At 36.5% G+C, this 20,289-nt stretch overlaps 2 protein-coding genes across 4 annotated transcripts; both read right to left on the bottom strand.

Moving 5' to 3' along the window:
* Window positions 1-5,740: 5,740 nt before the first annotated feature.
* LOC131314796 (UDP-galactose/UDP-glucose transporter 5B-like) lies at window positions 5,741-11,172 on the bottom strand. Of its 3 annotated transcripts, XM_058343647.1 has the most exons (12): window positions 10,887-11,170; window positions 10,656-10,795; window positions 10,394-10,507; window positions 10,131-10,223; window positions 9,898-9,963; window positions 9,063-9,161; window positions 8,659-8,738; window positions 7,983-8,095; window positions 6,849-6,937; window positions 6,522-6,608; window positions 6,339-6,407; window positions 5,741-6,253 (listed from the first exon to the last, which is right to left on the bottom strand). In XM_058343647.1, the coding sequence occupies exons 2-12, from the start codon at window positions 10,764-10,766 to the stop codon at window positions 6,146-6,148; spliced, it is 1,029 nt and encodes a 342-aa protein (XP_058199630.1). In that variant the 5' UTR covers window positions 10,767-10,795; window positions 10,887-11,170; the 3' UTR covers window positions 5,741-6,145. The 3 variants fall into 3 exon arrangements, with proteins under 3 accessions (XP_058199630.1, XP_058199631.1, XP_058199632.1); XM_058343649.1 differs by having other exon boundaries at window positions 6,113-6,253; window positions 6,339-6,403; window positions 10,656-11,171; XM_058343648.1 differs by lacking the exon at window positions 9,898-9,963 and having other exon boundaries at window positions 10,656-11,172.
* A 4,537-nt stretch (window positions 11,173-15,709) lies between these two features.
* On the bottom strand, window positions 15,710-18,196 carry LOC131314794 (uncharacterized). The gene is made up of 2 exons (XM_058343644.1): window positions 17,953-18,196; window positions 15,710-16,908 (listed from the first exon to the last, which is right to left on the bottom strand). Exons 1-2 carry the CDS (start codon window positions 17,986-17,988, stop codon window positions 16,108-16,110), a joined length of 837 nt encoding a protein of 278 aa, XP_058199627.1. The 5' UTR covers window positions 17,989-18,196; the 3' UTR covers window positions 15,710-16,107.
* Between the last annotated feature and the right edge of the window lie 2,093 nt (window positions 18,197-20,289).

The raw sequence follows: 20,289 nt of genomic DNA, 5'->3' as shown, positions 1-20,289 counted from the left end.
TAGAGATCTTATCTAAATGATCGGAGCCGCTCAACTTTTTCAAAATATTTTTTTAAGTATTCTTGTAAAAAATCAACTCCATTGGATATCGGTAAATGCTTGATCGATTCTACGCCTGATTTGCTGATAGGAAATTGGGCGTAGAATCGATCAAGTCTTTACTGATATCTGACGGAGCTGAATTTTTACACCACTGCTTAAAAAAATGTTTTAAAAATATTAAGCGAATCTGATCATTTGTATGGGACCCTTACGTGGGTCCCATAGAAGGAGGTGTACACTTGGTGTACACCAAATGGTGTACCCATAGCAGGTCTCCTTTAATTTTATCGTATCTGTTGAGGCCCTACTCTCTATATATAGATCCAGCCCTCTACCGGGAGACCACTTTGCCGTTTGCGGCCAACATTACTGGTGGCGGCTTTCCCATCCGGAGTTGAGCAGTTAAAAGCAGTTTCACCTTACGAATTGAGAAAAAATATTCGTCAATAGTCATTAATGTTGATTTTTCACATAGTTCCATAAAAGATTATTCTAAATTTTTGAGTATTTTTATGGGACTCGAAATGAGTTTCACCTGCGTGCGGTAGATATGTGCAGTGAGCCTAGACTTCCTGCCCATTAAATGCATCCATTATACTCCTACACTTACAGTCCTACTGTAGATGATTTTGAATTCTGAATTCTTCAATTCATTTTTCAAAATGAGTTTTGACAGAGAGCATCCCCAAAAAACACAAAATACAAAAACCTCATAATGGACAGTATAAACATGTGGTTGACAAACATGCCCTTGTTAGCTACTACCCCGTCCCCATTTTTTAGTCTCACGTTGTATCCTAACTGAATAAAAAAATTGTAGCTAGTATTTTTTTTTTATGTAATATGGATCTTGTTTTATAGATTTCAATGAATTTTTTTAAACAATATTCTCAAAATTACAAAAAAAAATTATAGATAATAAAATATGATCTATTGAAAAGTAGCATAAACTCCAAAAAAAGACAAATAAATTGTGATAAAGAAGTATCTCTCTCTTTTTGCAGCGTTGAAACAGTGGCTATGATCTTGACACATTAGAGAACAACAGCCTGATTGAAGAACTATAGAAGGAGTTGATCATTCCAAATAATCATGATATGATTGATTACATAGCAAAATTTATAATGGATACTCCTACAATTTTAGTTATCTCAAAAAAATTGATTTGTAGGTGTATGTTGTATTCTATTTTGTGTTCTCCTAATATTACTTTGAATGTACTTTCAAACAAAAACGTGTTTGTAGCCATCCAGCTGCTGTGTGTGGATCCACGAGCATGATGTGAGGCCCAGACGGATCAAGCAAATGTATCCAAACACATTTATATCTGAATCTGTAACGGTCTGAATTTTTGAGTGATAATTTTTTTTTGCAAATATAATTTTTGTTTGTTAGTTATATGAAATATTATTTATGTCATCACACCAATTTTATTTCCGTAATCGATTGTGTGCGCGGGTTTCCAGCGAGTGATTTTTCTAGCGCATGCGTGTGTTATCCCGGACCGAACCCAACCTTTCTCGCATTTCATTTTTTTTTTTTTCGGCAGAGAAGGGAAACCAATTCTCCCTTTTCCTCCCTAAGGGCATCCGCATCTCACTCTTTACTCCCCCTTTGAAAACTAAAATAGCAGGAAAGACATAGAAATGGGACTGCATCAGCCTCGTTTGGGAATTCGGTAATTTAACATTTGCTACAGTTCCTTGCTTTTTGAGTGAGGGACTGTTCACCCAATTAACAGTATTTTAATGTTTTTGGTTTGGATTGAATTTTGTCTTCATCTGACATCTTGCTCCACGTCCCAATCCGATGACCAGAAAGTCTAGCCTTACCTCTAATTTTTACCCCACATTTCTATTGCACGCGTGTGCGGCTAACTTTGGATTTCAAAAAATACAAAAAAGTATATTAATAAATTTTTATGGGGCCTTATAAAAATCAGTTCCAACGTATACCGATAAGTATTTTTCTTTCGGAATTCGTTGGAAAAACTGCTCAACTACTCTGTTTTACCGTTACGAATCCAGAAAAAATACTTACAGATATCTTTTGGAATTGATTTTTAAGGCACCATAAAAAGTTATTTTAAAATTTATGAATATTTTTTGTATTTTACGGAACCCGGAGTGAGCCCTAGCTACACACATGCAGTAGAAATGTATGATAGCACTGCTGATCCAAACAACCGGTTTGTTGGTTGCAATACTAATAAAGAACGTACAAATAGGCAAAGAAAATATTATATTTATAGGATCTAGTTAGAATAGAGAGTTTGATGCAGTAGACATTTTAAAAGTGAATAACTAAAGTAATAAAGTGACTTTTTCCTCTTTAATTTGGTCCAAAATTTAAAAAGACCGGTGCGGATGCTCTAAATCCCTCATATTTTGACACCTCCATCACTCCATGGGTTAATATTTCCCGTGTAAAACCCAACCCACTCTTACCTATTGCTAACCTGGTGCAATGTTTATTTTAAATTTTTGCTTAGGTAAAATACCTAAGATGCTATTTTACTTAATCTCGTGTATATGCTCTTATCTCTTCCACCACCCTCCATCATCAAGTCATCACCTTCTCCTTTTCTTTTTTCTTATTTTTGCCGAGAGAGAGAGAGCATTAATTGTGGTCCATTTTCTTTTTCCTTTTGTTTGGTTGTTGTTGTTATCCTAATTTTCCGAGAGGGAGAGAAGAGTGACCGGAAAAGAAGAAAAGAGAGAAAAAGAAATCACCAGCCGGGTACCACCATCACCACCACCTCCTCACAGGCAAGCTCCATCCGACTGAGCTCCGCCGCCGCTCCAACCCGCCGCCGTCTCTTTCCGAACCCCGTTTCACCGGACGAGACTCACCTCCCTAAGTATATATCATGCTCTATATTGATTTTTAGCGTTCAGTGTCATTGTATCCGGACCCGCAGGTCGAATCCGGGCCAGAAGCTCACTTTGTTCGAACACTACCTCTGTTTTGTTTTAAAAAAAAAAAAAAGAAAAGAAAGAAAGGAAAGGCAGCCGCTGGAAATAGGGCGCCGCTATTCGCAGCCCTTTATTTTCTCCCATAGCCCACTACATTTCGGTAAATGGTTGTTGAAAATCATAAATAACATTTCGGTAAATTGCTGTTGAAAACAAGATTATATTTCGGTAACTACATGTCGAAAATATGTTCAACTTTCGGTAAACAACTGCCGAACATACATTTTCGGTAAATATCTGTTGAAAAAAATATTATATTTCGGTAATCGGATGCTGAAATTATATCTCAATTTCGATAACTAACTGTCGAGTATAATTGAAAATTTTTAACGGGCTATAGGAGAAAATAGAGAGCCGCGAATAGCGGCGCCCTGAAAATATTGCAATGTTTTAGAATAATTGTTGTTTAACCCCTTGAGTTAGATTAGCTTGTAAATCTCACCGTAGTGTATTAAAAGCTAATCGTATTAGCCCCAAAGTTAATAAATTTCGATTCGATCCTAGTTTTGTGCAAATACGAACTATTCTAAAATAATCAACACTTGGAGATGATGTAGATTAAACGTAGACTTTAATTTTGAAAAAGAAAAGAGAAAATAAAAGGAACCACTTAATTTATTTTTTATCGCATGATTATTTTTATCACATGATTAAATGTTGTTAGCATAATAATTATGTTTAGTTAAAATGTGAGATTGCATGATATTTTATTGTGCTGGTTGAATGGACAAATAAGTACCCGAGGTTGGTTGCGATGTGCGGATTTAAATTAGTAGACGTGAAAATAGGATTAATGAAAAAGATAATAAAGTGAGAGCCTGATATTTGGATTCCGAGATTGGAACCCGCGGTGATGTTTTGATTAGAGATTGATTGGTGGTGGATTTGTGAATTGTTGATTTTCGAAACCCTGGTTATGGCATTGTGGTGATCAACTCTCGGATGTAGGGACGGGACATAAGGGTGGCATTGTGCTTGTGTCACAACCCGGGCTAGACGGTGCTTGTGCGTTGCCGGTAAAGTTTTATCCGAACTTATGATCGCAGATGGGATGCCAGAGTACATAACTTAGGTATCCTTCATTCGGATCTGGAAAATGGGAGTCGGATCACACCAGTGCTTTGTGCCAGGGGTTAAGGGTAAGAACGGATCTGTGGATAAGATCCGAGATTTCATGTAGGTTGAAGAATAGTAATGAAATAATTGATTGTTCTCTTTTTATGTCATTCTTATTGTACTTCAATTATATATCCTATTGATTGTAAGTTAAGGGTTTCGGATGGGTTTTGGCTACAAAGGGTCATTGCTCACAGTATTATGTTTTGCTTTGGTAACTTGAACGCCAGGTATTAAAGAGGGAACAGAAGGGACCTGGGGGGGCTGCAGTCCCTTGAAGGGACAGCAGTGTGCTGTCCCGGCCGAGGGGGCCCTGCTCCGGTCTCGCTCCAACGATCAGAAATGTTTACTTCGTAGAGCTCGTCGAGTTGAACAAGTATGCAAAAAATCAGTTTGATCGGATATCTTTAAGTGACTGATCGGAACACATATAACTTTCCAATAATGGGTTCTAGTAGATTTGATTCAGTGTTTCGGATCCATTCTTTTCAAGACAAAAAGTTTCAATGAGGCACTTAATGATATCCGATCGAGTTGATTTTTTACATATTTGTTCAACTCGACGAGCTCTACGAAGTGAACGTTTCTGATTGTTGGAGCGAGACCGGAGCGGGGCCCTCTCGGCCAGGACAGCACGCTACTATCCCTTCAGCGCGCGCGCACACACACACCCCCCCTGAATAGAAGGGCCATAGGCAAAGAATGATTTGACAACGACAAATGAAGAGATTGCCGACTCTGAATTCCGTCATTTAGTTGCTAGTTGCTCTGACTAATTTAAATCGACTTTATTTTGAGAGCTTTTTTGTTTATTGGGAATTGTAATATTTTTACAAATTCAAAAACTAAAATTACATTCGATATGGTTGTAATATGATGACCGGGCTTTTGGAACAATGACGTAGTAAATCTATGGATTTCTCTAGGAAAAATTGTCTTTGAAAATTTTAAAGCCCAGAAAAAGAAAATATTATTCCCTCCATCCCCTTTTTAAAGTTCAGTATTCCATTTTTGGTTGTCCCTTAATAAGTGTCTATTTTATAAAGTTAATAGGTAAAAGTTAGCACATTTTTCATTTTGCCCCTAAAAGTAGATTCCATTTTGAAAAGTTAGCGAGTAAAAGTATAATGATAATATCTATGGAGAGAGTAAGTATGAAAAGTTGAAATAAAAATTGATGTGAAAAATATAATGATGATGTATTCTTAATAAATTGAAGTTACAAAATAAAACATTTAAAAAGGGACGAAGAAAGTATTGGAAGTCTCTTTTCAATATTTTTTTAATGTCTCCAAAATTTTTGATGCGTTACATAATCACTACTCTATTCTTTCACCTCAATCCTTTGATGGTACATTTGCGGAATCCCTTCCGTGCATTGCAACGAAGTGGAAGAATTTTAAGAGGCACATTTCTTTTCTTGCATACTTTTAACGAGCACAACAACCGACATAACGTTTATCTTTGGTCAAAAAAAAAAACAACTGACACAAGAAGTTAATCTTCAACCAAGATTTCCAGGTTTCATTAGGTTCTTTCAAAAAAATTTGGCTGAATCCGAGCTTGAGTACACTATATGCATCCCAGCCATTCACCCAGAAAAAAAGAAAAGAAAAAACGAGTGAACTAATCAATCAGACAATGCCGTGAACAATCAGTCCTTAATCTCTTTTGTCAAGCTTGCGAAACAATTTACACCAGTTTTGTGGTTATACAGTTCTTCAATTCTGTGGAATAAAATAACTTGATTCTAAATCAAAACGAAACAGAACGAAAACAAGCAACGCAAATCTTTTGTAGATTGACATCCCTCAGGAAAAATGGTAGGGAGGGAGTCACTATATATGCTTCTAACTCCAAAAAGAAAAAGAAAAATAGCTATTCGGTTTAGAGTCGGGCAAAACTGTTTCCATCAAACCTGTCACATCTTCGATGCTACCTCACTGTGGCAAATAGAGCTGCTTGTGGTTTACGAGTCAAAAGTACCAACAAGCCAGCACGATTTCCTCATCTCAAGGGTTCCCCTTCAGGAGAATAGATTCCCCATCTTCCGGTTGTGAAGGTTTCTGACGTTTGTTTTTCAAGAAGCTTTTCGCATAAAGGGAACCAAAAACGATAGCCTGATCGATGAAATAACTCTCAGTAAAACAGGGATACTGGTGAATCTAGTTATAGATGAGAGATGACTAAGGCTGAAAGGCTTACAGCGCCAATGCCTTGTTCCCAGCTCAGTGGATGGACGAACCACATGCATGATAGCAGAATGCTAACTAACTTCACCAAAACATGAAAAAATCATGTTAGACATAAATCAGAAGCGCATGGAAAATAAAGATACAGCTGCGGGCATGCACATATATATGTAGTTCTGAGAACTTATCCTTTTACCTGCCGTGTGGTCATTATGGTGGCAAATGTGAGTGCACCGAATGTCCGAATTGTGTAGGAAATGAAGAATTGACCAGCAGTTGCTACCTGCAGAAAAGAAGGATAAGGACTTAGAGTTTGCTAATGAATAATAAAAAAGAAGAAAAAGTAAGGCCAGAGGAATGTGCGTGCGAGGGATAGAATTATGCTTCATCTTTGGGAATATGGACATAATAGAAATATTTTCAATGACAATACGCATAAGTGATTAAGAACTATGAGAAGTGTTACATCTAAGGAGTATGAAACAAGCAAAGCAAAAAGAAAGAAAGGAAAAGAATTACTTACAGTGGATAGTAAAGCAACATCAAAGAAACAATCATTATGACGTCCAACAAAATCTATCGCCATAAGGAGATCTCCTTGTAGTATGAGACCTGAAATAACAAAAATGCAAATAAGAATTAATCATTTGCCTGTAGAACCGAATCCAAGAAATTAGGAAAATATGGCAGATACTCAGATATAGGAAATGAAGAGCGGAACTTCAGCAAGAACTGCAAACAAACTACCCACTCAGCCCAGAGGTTCCGCATGCACAGGCTACAACCTGATACGCATTCGCATAAACATATGTGCCTTTAAATTTACTAATCTAATGGTTAAGAACACAGATTATTTTTTCTGGACTTTTGAGGTTAGATCATCTTAGGAACAACAAACCAGGGCTTCAGCTTGTAACTTGCAACCTTAGTGATGAATATCAACTTCTTCCTGAATAAAAGGATTCGATGGTGTCTATGAGACTCGCCTCCAAGGACATCATAAGAAGATAAATTGCAATTGGATAGAGGCATTACGTATTCGGTGTTGGTTATATACTTCTATAGCAGGATAACACATTGCAGAATGCCAATGAGTCTGAGAGTCCATCGCAGGTAGAATCTCAGGAAAGAACAGGTCCCACAGTGGCTAGAATTCCTGAAGCTGAACTACCTATAGTACAGTAGCCTCTGCAAGGATTGATTGAATTCCATTCATGAGGAATTTGTCCAAATTGACAAAAGTTTTTTTGTGAAATTTTTAGTTGACAAAAGTTAAAGCAAGGTAATATTTTATAGGCTTGCAGGATTGATATGACCCCGTCAAAGTTCTGCAAATTTAACTCCGCGTCCTATGTGACTGAAGTTAGACCTGAACTCTTTGAAAGTTGAAACGTTGGCTGCATGATTTACAGATGTACTTCATATTTAGAGGACTTTATACCCGAGGATATGGAATGCAGTGAATATTTCCTACTTGTATAAGGCTACTGATAGTATCTACTACCATGAAGGTGTTATTATAGCTCAACAAAGCCAATTGAATTAAGTGGTTCCATACGCGCCTAAATACCAGTGAGTAAAGTGTAGTTAAACAAACCCTCAGTTAAGATATCCGTAATGAGACAAACATATCAAGATATAAGACAAGCAAACCCACCAGTCAAGCTGAGTATACAAGAACACAATGTCGTGTAGAATATCTGATTGTGTATCTCCATCTCATAGCCTCTAAATAGTTTGTCCTGGAACGTGCTTGTAAAACCATCAAACCTGAAATGCATGTAAAATTTGCATAAGCATCTGCTCTTACAAAATATATTTACGTCAATTGGAAGCAAACATTGACAAAGCTAATCGAAAGCAAAAGATTTATCACTACTAGCTCACATTCCCATCAGTCTATTTGTTGAATGTGTGGGGAAAAAAATGACTAAATGAAGTATAAAATTTACAGCACTCATAGCAAGCAAGTAAAAAATGGGGACATCAGAGAAAACACTATACTTTCTGGCAGGGGCAGCTCTGCATGGTCTCCAATGGTTCAAATGAACCCATTGAATTCACTTACAAAACCCCTCTAAAAACCTGAACATAGACATGGGACATCGCAAACAAAAGAAACATTCCACCGCAAAGAAAAGCAACTCAAATCTTGAGCCCGTAGTATAGGGTCTCACTCAACCGCGACAATTTACATAACATATTTCAAGTATTTAAGAACCTGATGGGCCAAAACCAAGAATTAGAAACAACAAATGATGGCAAGAGGCAACGAAACATGTACAAAGTTTATAAACTGAAACAATGTCAGGCATTAGTTTCGAAAACAATACCCAAGATAACCAATCATCAAGGAAACACCCCAAACTGTGCTTTCCCTCCCTCTATTATATGGGCTGTTATCCCCTGTTGCCTACAAAGGAATGCAAAACGGAAACTATTCACCTCATGCGAAAAATTCTACAAAAACCAATACAGGTTAGGTATATAAACAACGCCTGAAAGCAGCATCAACGTAGACCCATTTCTCTAATCTAAGATTTGTAAACAAAATATATAAGAATTTCTTAATGAGTGTCATCAGTAGGCACCATTATTTCTCTTTCTCCAATATATTGCAGCTTTCTATTATCCACACATTTGTATATTTCACTTACAAAAATTCACATTAGAAACAAGCCTACAAAAACTAAAACCTACAGATTGAGATCTTTGAAACAGAAGCGTGGTCCTCTACCGGGTATAGAATGAATAATGCACAACCAATCATCACTAGAAAAGCCAGGAAATAGTCGTTGGCCTTGTACACCTTCTGCATAATCGCTGTGCTCCAAATCTGCCAGTAACATAAAAAGAAAGCATACAAACTTCTCCTCTTAGAGTTCTTATTACGGGTAACATGAGTGTAATTAAAAGTTTAGGATCACAAATTTATAAGCGACAACAATGCGATTGATCTGTTTATGAAGGACAACACCACACATGATGCACAAAAATAATAGCACAGTTAAAACAAATAACAGACCTGATTGAAGAAGAGGATAAGAGGATTCAGGAAGCCAGGACCAAGAAATTGGGTCATGGTTTGTTGAGTACATTTAACTTAAACCACCCTAACTACTCTTTACTCCTAAGAGGCATAGTGGAATTGTACAGACACTACGAGAAACATCTCCTGCAGGAAATGGGGAAGTGAAGGAAAGGGGCTATACAAGGATGAATCTAAGAACATGATGCAGCTGGGCCAGGGAAAAAGGGTTTAGGATCAAGAAAATAGAATCCTTATGCTGTTTTCACGAATCATAATTTCCGAAATTCGACAAGGTTTATTAGTGGTTAGAGAAGATAGCTTTTGGAAAGAAAAGAACAAAAAGAACGGATGAACTTTGGAATGGTGCAAGGGAAATGATCATGCTCACTATCCTTCTATACAATTTGGGGAGTTATGATTCACCCATTCCTTTGAGGAAAGATCTAACCATTATATTATAGCAGGCTAAAAAAGGCAACGATCATGATTTGTGAATGCAAAATCTAGAAAGGATTGCATAAAGTGACAGGTATCAACGTACCATGACAGGTATCATTTTGGCACATTTTGCAAGTGTTTGAACAGGAAAGCTTACGTATTTAAGCGCCTGGAGAAAACATTCATAACCAAAATGATTAATGCATAGACCACACATTATTTTTCGATCTTTAACTGGAACGATAAATAAGAAAACTCCTAACAAGAACAGAACACAACTTTTATGCCTTTTTCAGATACAACCAACGAAAGACACGGAAACATAATGCAGCTTACCTCATACTGGCACGTTGTTGTTACTATGTTTGACACTGAAACGAGACAATACTTATATACAGGAGCAACAGGGTCCAATGCTTTCTTACTTGCCTGGATAACAAATAAGGTTTTGATAAACAAGATCCTTTAATATAGATTACAACCTCTTAAAGTGATTTTTTTTTTTTTCCCCAGAAAAACAGGTCAGATCTCCATAAGCCAAATTACACAGATTGTGGTGGCTACAAAAATTGGTCAATTAACAATGAAGAGATAGTTACCAGTAGAGCGCCTGCAGATACAGCTGATGTTGTAAGACGATTGCAGAAAACAAGAAATAATGAGTACTTGAAATACTCTTTCGTTTCGCCATACGGAACTGTCATGATCTTTTCCTGCAGGAAATGAACTTTCTTAACCATGTGCATACTAAGAGCCATCTCAGGTTAGCACAGTACAAAAACAACAAGTTATTGCTTCAAATTTTTTCTTGATTCAGAAGGAATGGGGTGGGGGGAGTGAGATGATAAACCGAGGTTGTACCTGTAAGACGCCGTAGATAACTAGAGTGGACATGATTCCGACCACGGCGAAAGCCCCTTTCCAGAACCTGTTCTCTTCCGAGTACGGTGGCGAAAGTGGTTCCGCCTCCATGGTACAGTCCCAGCTCACCGAAAAGATGCCTGTTGAAGAAGGAGAACGATGACCAGAGAGAGAGAGAGAGAGATGCAAAGTGAAGGAAGTGATTGGTGAGGGAGGGTATTGTATAAATACATGCGCCGGTGAGGTTGGAGTTATCCAGCCCGGAATCTGGTGGTCTTCCTTGTGGCTGGAGTTGTTTGTTTTGGTTCTCTAAATTCGTCACTTGAGACGTCAGATGTCAGAAGACTCAGAAACCCTCTCTCCACCTCGATCGATCTGCATCCCGCGAAAAATCGGGATTTTGAAACTTTTTCGGTGGGGATTCGCGCTGAACAATCCGTGGCCGTTGTTCTGGTCAGCGGAAATTTATTGAGCGGAGATACACACTCGCTTTCTTTTAGGAGTAGTTTATGGGACCCGCTTAAAAAAAATAACCTTCCTTCAACTTCCGGAAATGGAATGACACGACTTTCGTTTGGTTTTATTGGAGGAATTAACCCAAACTAAGGGTATTTTATTATTAATTGTTACTCCTAGAGTATTAAATAGTGGAATGGAGGAATGTGGTGATTACACATGCGATACAATGATTGTGTTCTCTTAGAGCATCCGCAAATGTCATAGTCAAAATCAATAATTAAAATGTGTCACGTTAGCATTTCATTATATATTTAATTTATAATCAAATTTAACAATTTCTACCTTCACATTGGTTATTTTTGCATCTTTAATAAAAAAAATCCCCATAATGCCCATCATTCCAATCGCAAACAAATTTCAATCACGCACCTGACCACACTAAAGTATTCGTCTCGATGAAACGATTCCAAAGTGGGGTGTTTTTGAGTTATTGAGTTTTGAGTTTGGTTGTTGAGTTTTGGTTATTTGTAAAAGTTTGTTAAGTTTGGTTATGGAATTTGGTCATTTGCTAAAAGGCTTGCAACTTTACTTATTACAATGTACAACGTGAGGTATCTTTTTAGCATTGTTTTTAAATTTGTTTATCCACACACATTTATTTATTACAACAGGGATGCTCTTATATACTCCATCCGTTCCAATTGAAAGTCCATTATTTCATTTTGGGTTATTCCAAAATGATACTCATTCCGTCCCGATTTGTTTATCATTTTTCATTATTTGGGATCTCCTACAAGATTGTCTATATATTTCAATTTATAATGTTTTATATATGCAATATGGAAAACATTGTAAATTTTGAGATATACACAATTTTTTTAAAGACACGTATCTCGAAATTGGACAAACAAATTGGGTCGAAAGGCGTAAGTCATTTTCCCAAAAATTTGGTGATTTTCAAAACAAATGAATACAAGTGTTATAAAGTAGATAGAATACATGGGTAATGATGAAAATGATAGGTATTGTAGGTGTAATTATTGCATGCCTACTAAAATAGTTGAAATCCCCAAAAGGGACTCTCAATTTGAAATGGAGGAAGTAGTTGAAATCTCCAAAATAGACTTAAAAATTGGAGATAGAGAGATTAATACTTTACGTTCCCCATAAAAAATAATGGTATAGTATTAGTAAATTCTTTGTTGTGAGAGGAATAATTTGACTGATTCGAATTTCTAGATTTTGATTCTGAATTGTGGAACTATTTGGTGCAAATTTCGAGCAGTCAAAAAAATGGGTATAAACATGTTGCCTTGTTTGGTTCCACATTTGGGAAAAAAAATTCAATTCAAAAAACACTTATTACTCATACTTTCAATTATTACTTTTATTTCTCTCTTCACTCATTACTTTTTTTTCCAATTATTACTCTTATTTTTCTCTCTATCTTTTTCCATTCATTACCTATACCTCCGATTATTACTCTAATTTCTCTCTCCACTCAATATCCCAAAAATCAAACTTAAAAATTTTCAAATTCCCATCTGAACAAGGCATGTTGTGTTTGGTTTGATATTTAAAAAGTTTTTTGAAAAATCATAGGGGTAATAAATAGAGATAGATAAAGAGAGAAATATTAAAAGTAGAGAAAATCTAAAGAGAATCTAGGAGAAATTTTTTCAAAAATTCTTTTTGAATTGTAAAATAACAAGGCATAACACTTTTGCAAAGAGTTTAATGCTTGACAAGCGAACCCGAGTTCATGGTTAGCAAAAAGTCAAAATCAAGTGGACACGGGAATTCTCATCATTTACCTTTTTAACACTTTGTTTATTTTCTTTCACTAAAAACTCTCGGTTCCTATATTAGAGAGTTCTTGTTATTTCCTTGTCCTTTCATGTCCCTTTGTCACTATATTCAATGATGCACGGACATGGATATAAACATGAACACGGGGACATAAATTTTTTTTTTTAAAAATGGAGATTTGGATACGGTGGGAAACATCCCATGTGTATATTTAACTAACTAATTATTTATGTAATACACATATATTTTTCAATTTTTGAAAATAGTCCATCTCATCGAGTGATTTATTATGAAATTCTTAATGATTGATGCATCATTTGTGATAGTTTATATATATACTTCATCCGTCCCAATTTAAATGCTCTCTATGGGAGACCACGGAACTTTAACCTAAAAAAATAAAGTACTTTCGGAATTAATTTTTAACTTTGTCTTGCATCATTCAAAAAGATCTCATGACTACTTTAAAACGGTGCAAAAAAGTTTCAAAACAGATTATGAAAAATACGATTTTTTTTTAAAATTCAAAACGACACGACTTTACGTAGGGAGCATTTAAAATGTGATGAAGGGAGTATTAGATGGGAAACGTCATGTACTCCCTCCATTCCTAAATGATAGTCGACTACGAAAAGACATGCAATTTTTGGATTTAAAAATGAGGCTCTTCCATGCATCGTTTTTTAAATTTTGTGACACTAAATTAAAGAACTAATTGCAATCTTCAATTCGGTATCAAGAAATTTAAAAAATGATGCACGAAAGTGCTTTATTTTTTGGTTCGAAAATTGCCCATCTTTTAGTAGTGAATTATCAATTTGAAACGGAGGGAGTATTAAATTAATTGCGAAAGTCAAAAATAAATCTACAAATTGCCATCCTAAGATCATATTTAAATCCAATTAAGAAGATGTCTTCGCCACATCATAGCATCCTCATATTGTAAAGCATTCAACAGTTGATTGTACATATCAGTCTATCTATATATACATATATGCAATGAGCTTGTATTGTACAAACTTTATTTTCGAGAAACATATATACTCAATCTATTATCACTTGAGGGAGATATTTACTCTCAAAATAAAGAAAAATCCCAGATGCACCTCGTGTCCCTAGCCATGTCCCACCTATGTCATCCCATGTCTCTATCCATGTTCCCCTCAAAAAATAAAATAAAATTATTGGACACGCCACGTAGCATGTCAGACACGTGTCCCTGTGTCTAGACACGCTGATACCTCGATCTCTAGATGTGTCAGAGCTTCATAGTTCACGGCAATACAAATGGCTTATGTTTCTTGTTTAATTATTTTTATTTACTGAGTTATTAAGTCTTTCACAAGTTAAGCAATCTCGAACCAACTTTCACGGCATTTCCCAAAGGGTTGTGACGCATTCGTCTAGCTCAGAGACAGATCTATCAATGGTCATATGGGGGCCACGGCCCCCGCGTTGTTTTAGGTTTTTTTTTTTTAAATAATAATTTTTAATATTAGTTATTTTTTATTTGTTAAGAATACCTAGATATTGTATTTTGTATGGAGTGTTGTTTAGATATTTAAATACTTTAAAAATGTGTTCGTTTTGGATTCCAGAACTCAATTTTGCTTTGTGCATAAGGTCTCTCATAAGTTTTTCTTCCATTATTAATCTCATTTTTCTTTCTCTCCCTCTCCACTCATTACCCAAAAAACTTCCCTCCAAACTTAAACCAAACGAACTATTAGAATTCCGAAACTTGAAATTTCAAAATCTTGTTGCTCATAGTTCGACTCCCGCGTTAATGACATCCTAGTTCCGTCCCTAGTCTCACTACTCTCTCACTGCTCAAGATTTTGAATGGTGAATGTCAACCCCCGCGTTTATGACATCCTGGTTCCGTCCCTGGTCTTGCTACTCTCTTGCTGCTCAAGATTTTGAATGGTGAATGATTGACATCGAGAATAAATCTTTTTTCATCTCATGGATCACCCCTTTTTAAGAAGAATCATATCTAGCCTTCCATGCATAATCCCAAAAGAATGCCATAAGTTCTGTTTCTTGCCTTTTCTGCAAGGATGGATTGCACAGTCTCAATCCGTTCATCTGACCGAATCTAGTCCTAAGTATCGTAGGTTTTATACTAAAGATGTTCTTCGTGAGAGTGGTTCATGTGTTTTAACTTTTAACCAAGTATTAAGTAGGAATATGTCGATGAATTTGATGCTTCAGTTTTCCTGATAAGCACCAAATGGCATATGTAAACCTCTTTTTTAACTTCTAAATATCCTCCTCCTCCTTTCTTATAATCTCTCCATTTAGCAAGAAATTCGCAAGCATAAATCGTTAGATATGGCGCTGCCAGAGTAATCATCTGTCTTCTTTTCAAAACTAATTTGTCACTGAACTGGATTGACAAACAGAGAACAGAAATCAAGGCCGACTGTTTCGATTAAGCATTCATGTCACCAATGCACCTGTGACCTGTATTTACTAGTAGGCAGAGTCAAGGAGATAGGAATAGTACTCCAGTTTGATTTGTTTAGTTTCCACTGTATGAATATTCCCTCCATTAGTTTTCCCCATCACTAAAACACACTTCTGGTGTACAAACTATGCTGTTTGATTTTCGGTATGAAGCTTTTGAAGCAATAATCATGTTCACAATTAAGCTGTCATAACAAATTTAGAGAATCTAGTCATATGACTTAAACCTGAGAAAGAACACATAATGGGAAAATCTTCCAAATACAGAGTACTGGCTATAGTTACTAGTCAGAAAGAGCAGCAGCAGTCACAATGGTCATCAAAATGACATCTCATTTTCTTCAAGACAATGAGTGATTAACAGAGAAACAATTACGCTTAGTTTCCCATTAGCGGTTTCACAGTTGAGATACAGCAACAATGTAGCTAATAGTTGACGAAAACTTGTGTAAGTGGAAGTAAATTCGTCTCATTTTGGAAATTCAAGCAACATTTGAGTTGAGCACCTCCAGAAATATGAACGATTGTGGTGTGCTGTATTCAGAGAATCCCTCAGCAAGACTGATTGTTGAATATAACCACGACGAGAAACTGGACACTACGTAACAAAGTAAAAATACCTTTGTCATTCAAAACCCAAAAGAGTATCCCCATATACACCATCCCCCACTAATTTACAGGAAAAAAGAAGCAAAACTACTAAGTGTCCATGTCCTCATTGGTATCTCTGTCGCTTGCCTAAGGGAACATAGCTACTAGCATTAGCTCCAGCAGAGATCAACTGCCCGCTGTCCACACGCGATCGAAACCCTCCACTGGAAAAATCCAACATAGAAACTTGAGAAGAGCCACAAGAAACGTCAACAAAAGACGACAAATTCAGTTGTTTCGGTACATTGACAATTTGAGCCTCACGCCCTTTGATGGAAACAGGTGGAATGTGAAAGGTCTGAAGAGGGGGAGGATTCCTCCACCGGGGAAGCGGCCCAGAAACAACAAGAGTCTGAAGCAGCGGCCCCGCCTCCAACACAGCCTGTAACAGTTTCCCTTTCTGAGGCAGAGTTCTTCCCTTCACAATCTCATCAATAACCAAACAACCTTGGTCAAAAACAGGTTGGTTCGTAAATACAAAATTACTCGAGGAATCTGGAGATGAGACAGGATCGAAAAACGAATTGACCGGTGATTGGTAATTGAATGTGTCCGCAGAGAGACTGTTTGACTCAGTTATGCTTGAGTTGCCTTTGGTGGGTTGAATGAGAGGGCTTTCGGGGAGGAGTTGGGGCGGAGGAGGGAGGAATTCGGGCAAGGTATTGGGGGTACAAGGCATGAGATTGTTTAGTAGTTTGTTAAGTTGGTCTCTTGCTTCATCTCTTTCTTGGCAGGAAGTTTTTAGCTGCTGCAGAAGTTGTTTCATGCACTCTTTGTTGTTTTTCATCTCCTCATCCGATTCCATTCTCACCAATTCGAGTTCGAGAGTTGTGTACACAAGTCTTTGCTTCAATTCCTCAGGCGTCTGCAAAATTTGAACCAAAATCAATACATATATTCTGCATAGAAAAGAAGACTATTATGGACTTCCATATATCACATATGACGCAGAAGTTTAAAACTAATGCTTTTATAGAGCACCAGAGAACAAGATGACTTACCCAAATTTTCCCTAGACATATACCAAAAAGCTTCATGACAATTAGATATATTCAGAATCAGTTTTGCAAAACACCTTTCGAAAATTGCATTGTTAACAAATTTAGTGGTTTTTTTGGTTTGAAAACATTTTCTGATGTGTTTTCAAAAACAGGTTTTTGTCGTAAACACGTCCCGGAAAACATGCTTTAGAAATAGTTAGCCAATCTGGTTTCCTGTTTTTTCGGCAGAGTAACTGGAAAGAAAACTACACTAAGATTAACCCCCTAACTGTTTCCAAATTCAAGTTGGGAGGCATGGGCCTACCAAGAAAAACCAGTGAAGTCAAACAATCCTACTTTCTGGAACCAAGACTAGAAGAATCAGTTGGGCAACACCATTGGGTACTTTTGAATGATTACTCCACAAGACATCACATGTTTCCATCAATACCCAAAAGTTTCCAACCATATAAAAAAGGTCACAGAGGAGACATGTTTCTCTCCAGTGAAGAAAACAGGAAATGCACCTCTTCACCAAACACACCAACAGAAAATGGCATCCAAAGCTTCCAAATTCACCCACAATGGGTTTTTTTTCAAGTGATTACTTTGATTGTCATCTGAACCAGTGCCAAAAAATGGGAATACCCTTTCCAAAATCAGAAACCTAGATATTTACAACAATCAATGAACTCGAAACTAAACACTTGAATGAATACTCTGAAAATTCAATTATCCAATAGAAACCACTTCAAAAGGTCGATGGGACTGAAATTCCACCAAAAGAACAGAAAACCTAGAAAGGGGGGAAGTCGCTGCAATGAAAGAAAGGTTTAAAGAGAAAAGCATTTGAGAAGCAACAACAGGATATACCCAGAAGGCGGTGAACTGAAAAACCTGACAAAATCAAGAAATGAAGAGTGACCCACCTCTTGATGACTCCATAAACAAGCCATATCCTCCATTTCTCTCTCTCTCTCTCTCTCTCTCTCTCTCTCAATCAATGTTTATGAGAACAATTAAAGGAGGAAAGGCAGAGCATTTAGGGGAGTTTGGAAAGAGGTGGGTGTGACCAATTTATAGAACAGAGGCCTCACAATAGGACAGAGAGGGAGTGATGGTTTTCTCACAAACTTCCAAAATACCCAATCAAAACCTCAGAGAAAAAATTAAATAAGGAATCCTCGAGTCGTTTCCTAATTAGAAAAAGCAAAGGAAACCCCTCCCCCCCCCCCCCGACTCAGAGTAATAAGGAATCCTCAAACCTTCCTATTTTAGAAAAAAAAAAAATTGGCTTCTGATTTTACTATTTCTTTTCTTATTAATGTTATTTTCCTGCAAGTATATTTTTAGTGTAAAAATACACCTAAAAGAGAGAGTAACGTTAAAAAAAAAATGACAAAATCATTTTTAAAAAACAAAACAAAAATGATCTCTCTCTCTCTCCACACTGTTTGTGGGGGCCAGGGGCAATGCCTTCCCCTCTTTCAGGGCGCCGGTCTGTTGCGAAAAAAACCCTCCTCTCTCGGTCGCTCTCAAATGAACAAGTAAAGGTGTTAATGAGTCCGGATGGAATTTCCTTTTTTATATACCAGTAAAATTCCTTTTATATTCCTTTTACTACATGAGAAATGAAACGGTCGTTTCCCTTTTATCTCTGTTAAAGTGAATATAGTTTCATTTGTTTAAAAAGGACAAAACTTCCCTAAAATGTTATTTCCCGATTTTTTTTGGGCGAAATACATTTCGAATTAAAAAATAAAATACTTTCGTGCAAAACTTTTTAATTTTTTAACTAAATTAAAGATCTCAATTAGTTCTTTAAATTGGTAGGGAAATTTTTGAAAAATTGCGCACGAAAGTATTTTATCTTTTGATTTGAAAATTACATGTCCTTTCAAGTTCAGACGTACATGGTATTTACTAGCATTTATATCCTTACTCGAGAACGTAATTGCTTGAGGTGTTAAAAGGACGATTGAAAAAATAAAACGACATTACATGAGGAATTATATGAGAAATCGTGACATAAGAGGTTCTTGGTTCAAAGTTCAGATGAGGATCAACAAACACACTCTGATGCCTTCGAATACCCTTTTTGGTTTCAACTAAGCTTGCATTCCTCTTGCCTGTTTTCACTTCAAAACAATCGAAAGCAAGATTTTGATGAAATTCTCATTATGCTAGCTCTACTTTACCCAACCTAGATTGTAGCTCATTCAATATCGAATTAAAGGGATAACAGAACTAAATTCCCTTAATAATTCACTCTCTTTAACTTATTATTAGGGGGGCAGTTTACACGTATAAGTTTAAAGCAAAGTGACGTAAATCGTGAAATAAGAACGATTGTAGTCCTTGCAATCATCGTAAGTTGCGATTATTGTTTTTGTTCCGACAACAATTATGTGAATTCCAATTTGATCCGCAATGCAAGTGAAGTTTTGCCTGCGCTGGAATCTCACCATTTTTAAGTCGCATTGTTGTAGTTTTAATCTGTTGAATTTCATGGGGCGCGGTTTTTTTTGGGTGAGAGAGAGAGAGAGAGAGATTCTGCCTACTTGAGCTTTTATCTGCTCCATTATCGAAATAAATTCCTTTCAAAATCTCTTGAAATACAATTACCTTGGGATTAGTATAAATATCCAATTCTTTAATAAAGAACTAACCAAATTTTTTTTGGATTATCTTCTTAGCTAGCTAGGGTAGTACTAGCTAGGCTTTTGAACTGCCCAAGAAAACTGAAATAAACCATACTCTCTCTGTGTAGTTGACTTACCAAGTCCATTCTCATTCCATGTTTTTGGTTTATTAATTTTCACATTACTACTACTATACTATACTACTATTCAACTGCAACGACTTGCACATGGCTTCAGCTCTTTTACGATTTTACTAGCTAGGCCCACGTTGATGAGTACTAATTAATAAAACATTTGTAACCTAGTAGTAGTAGTATTTCTTCTTGACGTATTTTTCATCAGATAATTTATGGTAAGATAGTGTTTGATTGGCTGGTAGACTTTGGAAATTGAATAGAATGGCCATTGACCTACATTAGCTAAGCGTCGGAATGTCAGGTCCCGTCCCGCTAAGGTTCTTATTTTTAAGTACTCCCTCCGTCTCAAATTGGATGACAATTTTTGATATTTATGTCAATTTTAATTTCTTAGATCTTTCAATATGAATCTCAAAAAATATGCAGTATGAATCTTGTTTAATAGTTCTCGATTAGTTATATAATACAAAATTTTCAAACTTATGAA

This window comes from Rhododendron vialii, chromosome 13a (genome assembly GCF_030253575.1).
Source record: "Rhododendron vialii isolate Sample 1 chromosome 13a, ASM3025357v1".
Classification (NCBI taxonomy): Eukaryota; Viridiplantae; Streptophyta; class Magnoliopsida; order Ericales; family Ericaceae; genus Rhododendron; species Rhododendron vialii.
This window is presented reverse-complemented; position numbering and strand designations above follow the sequence as displayed.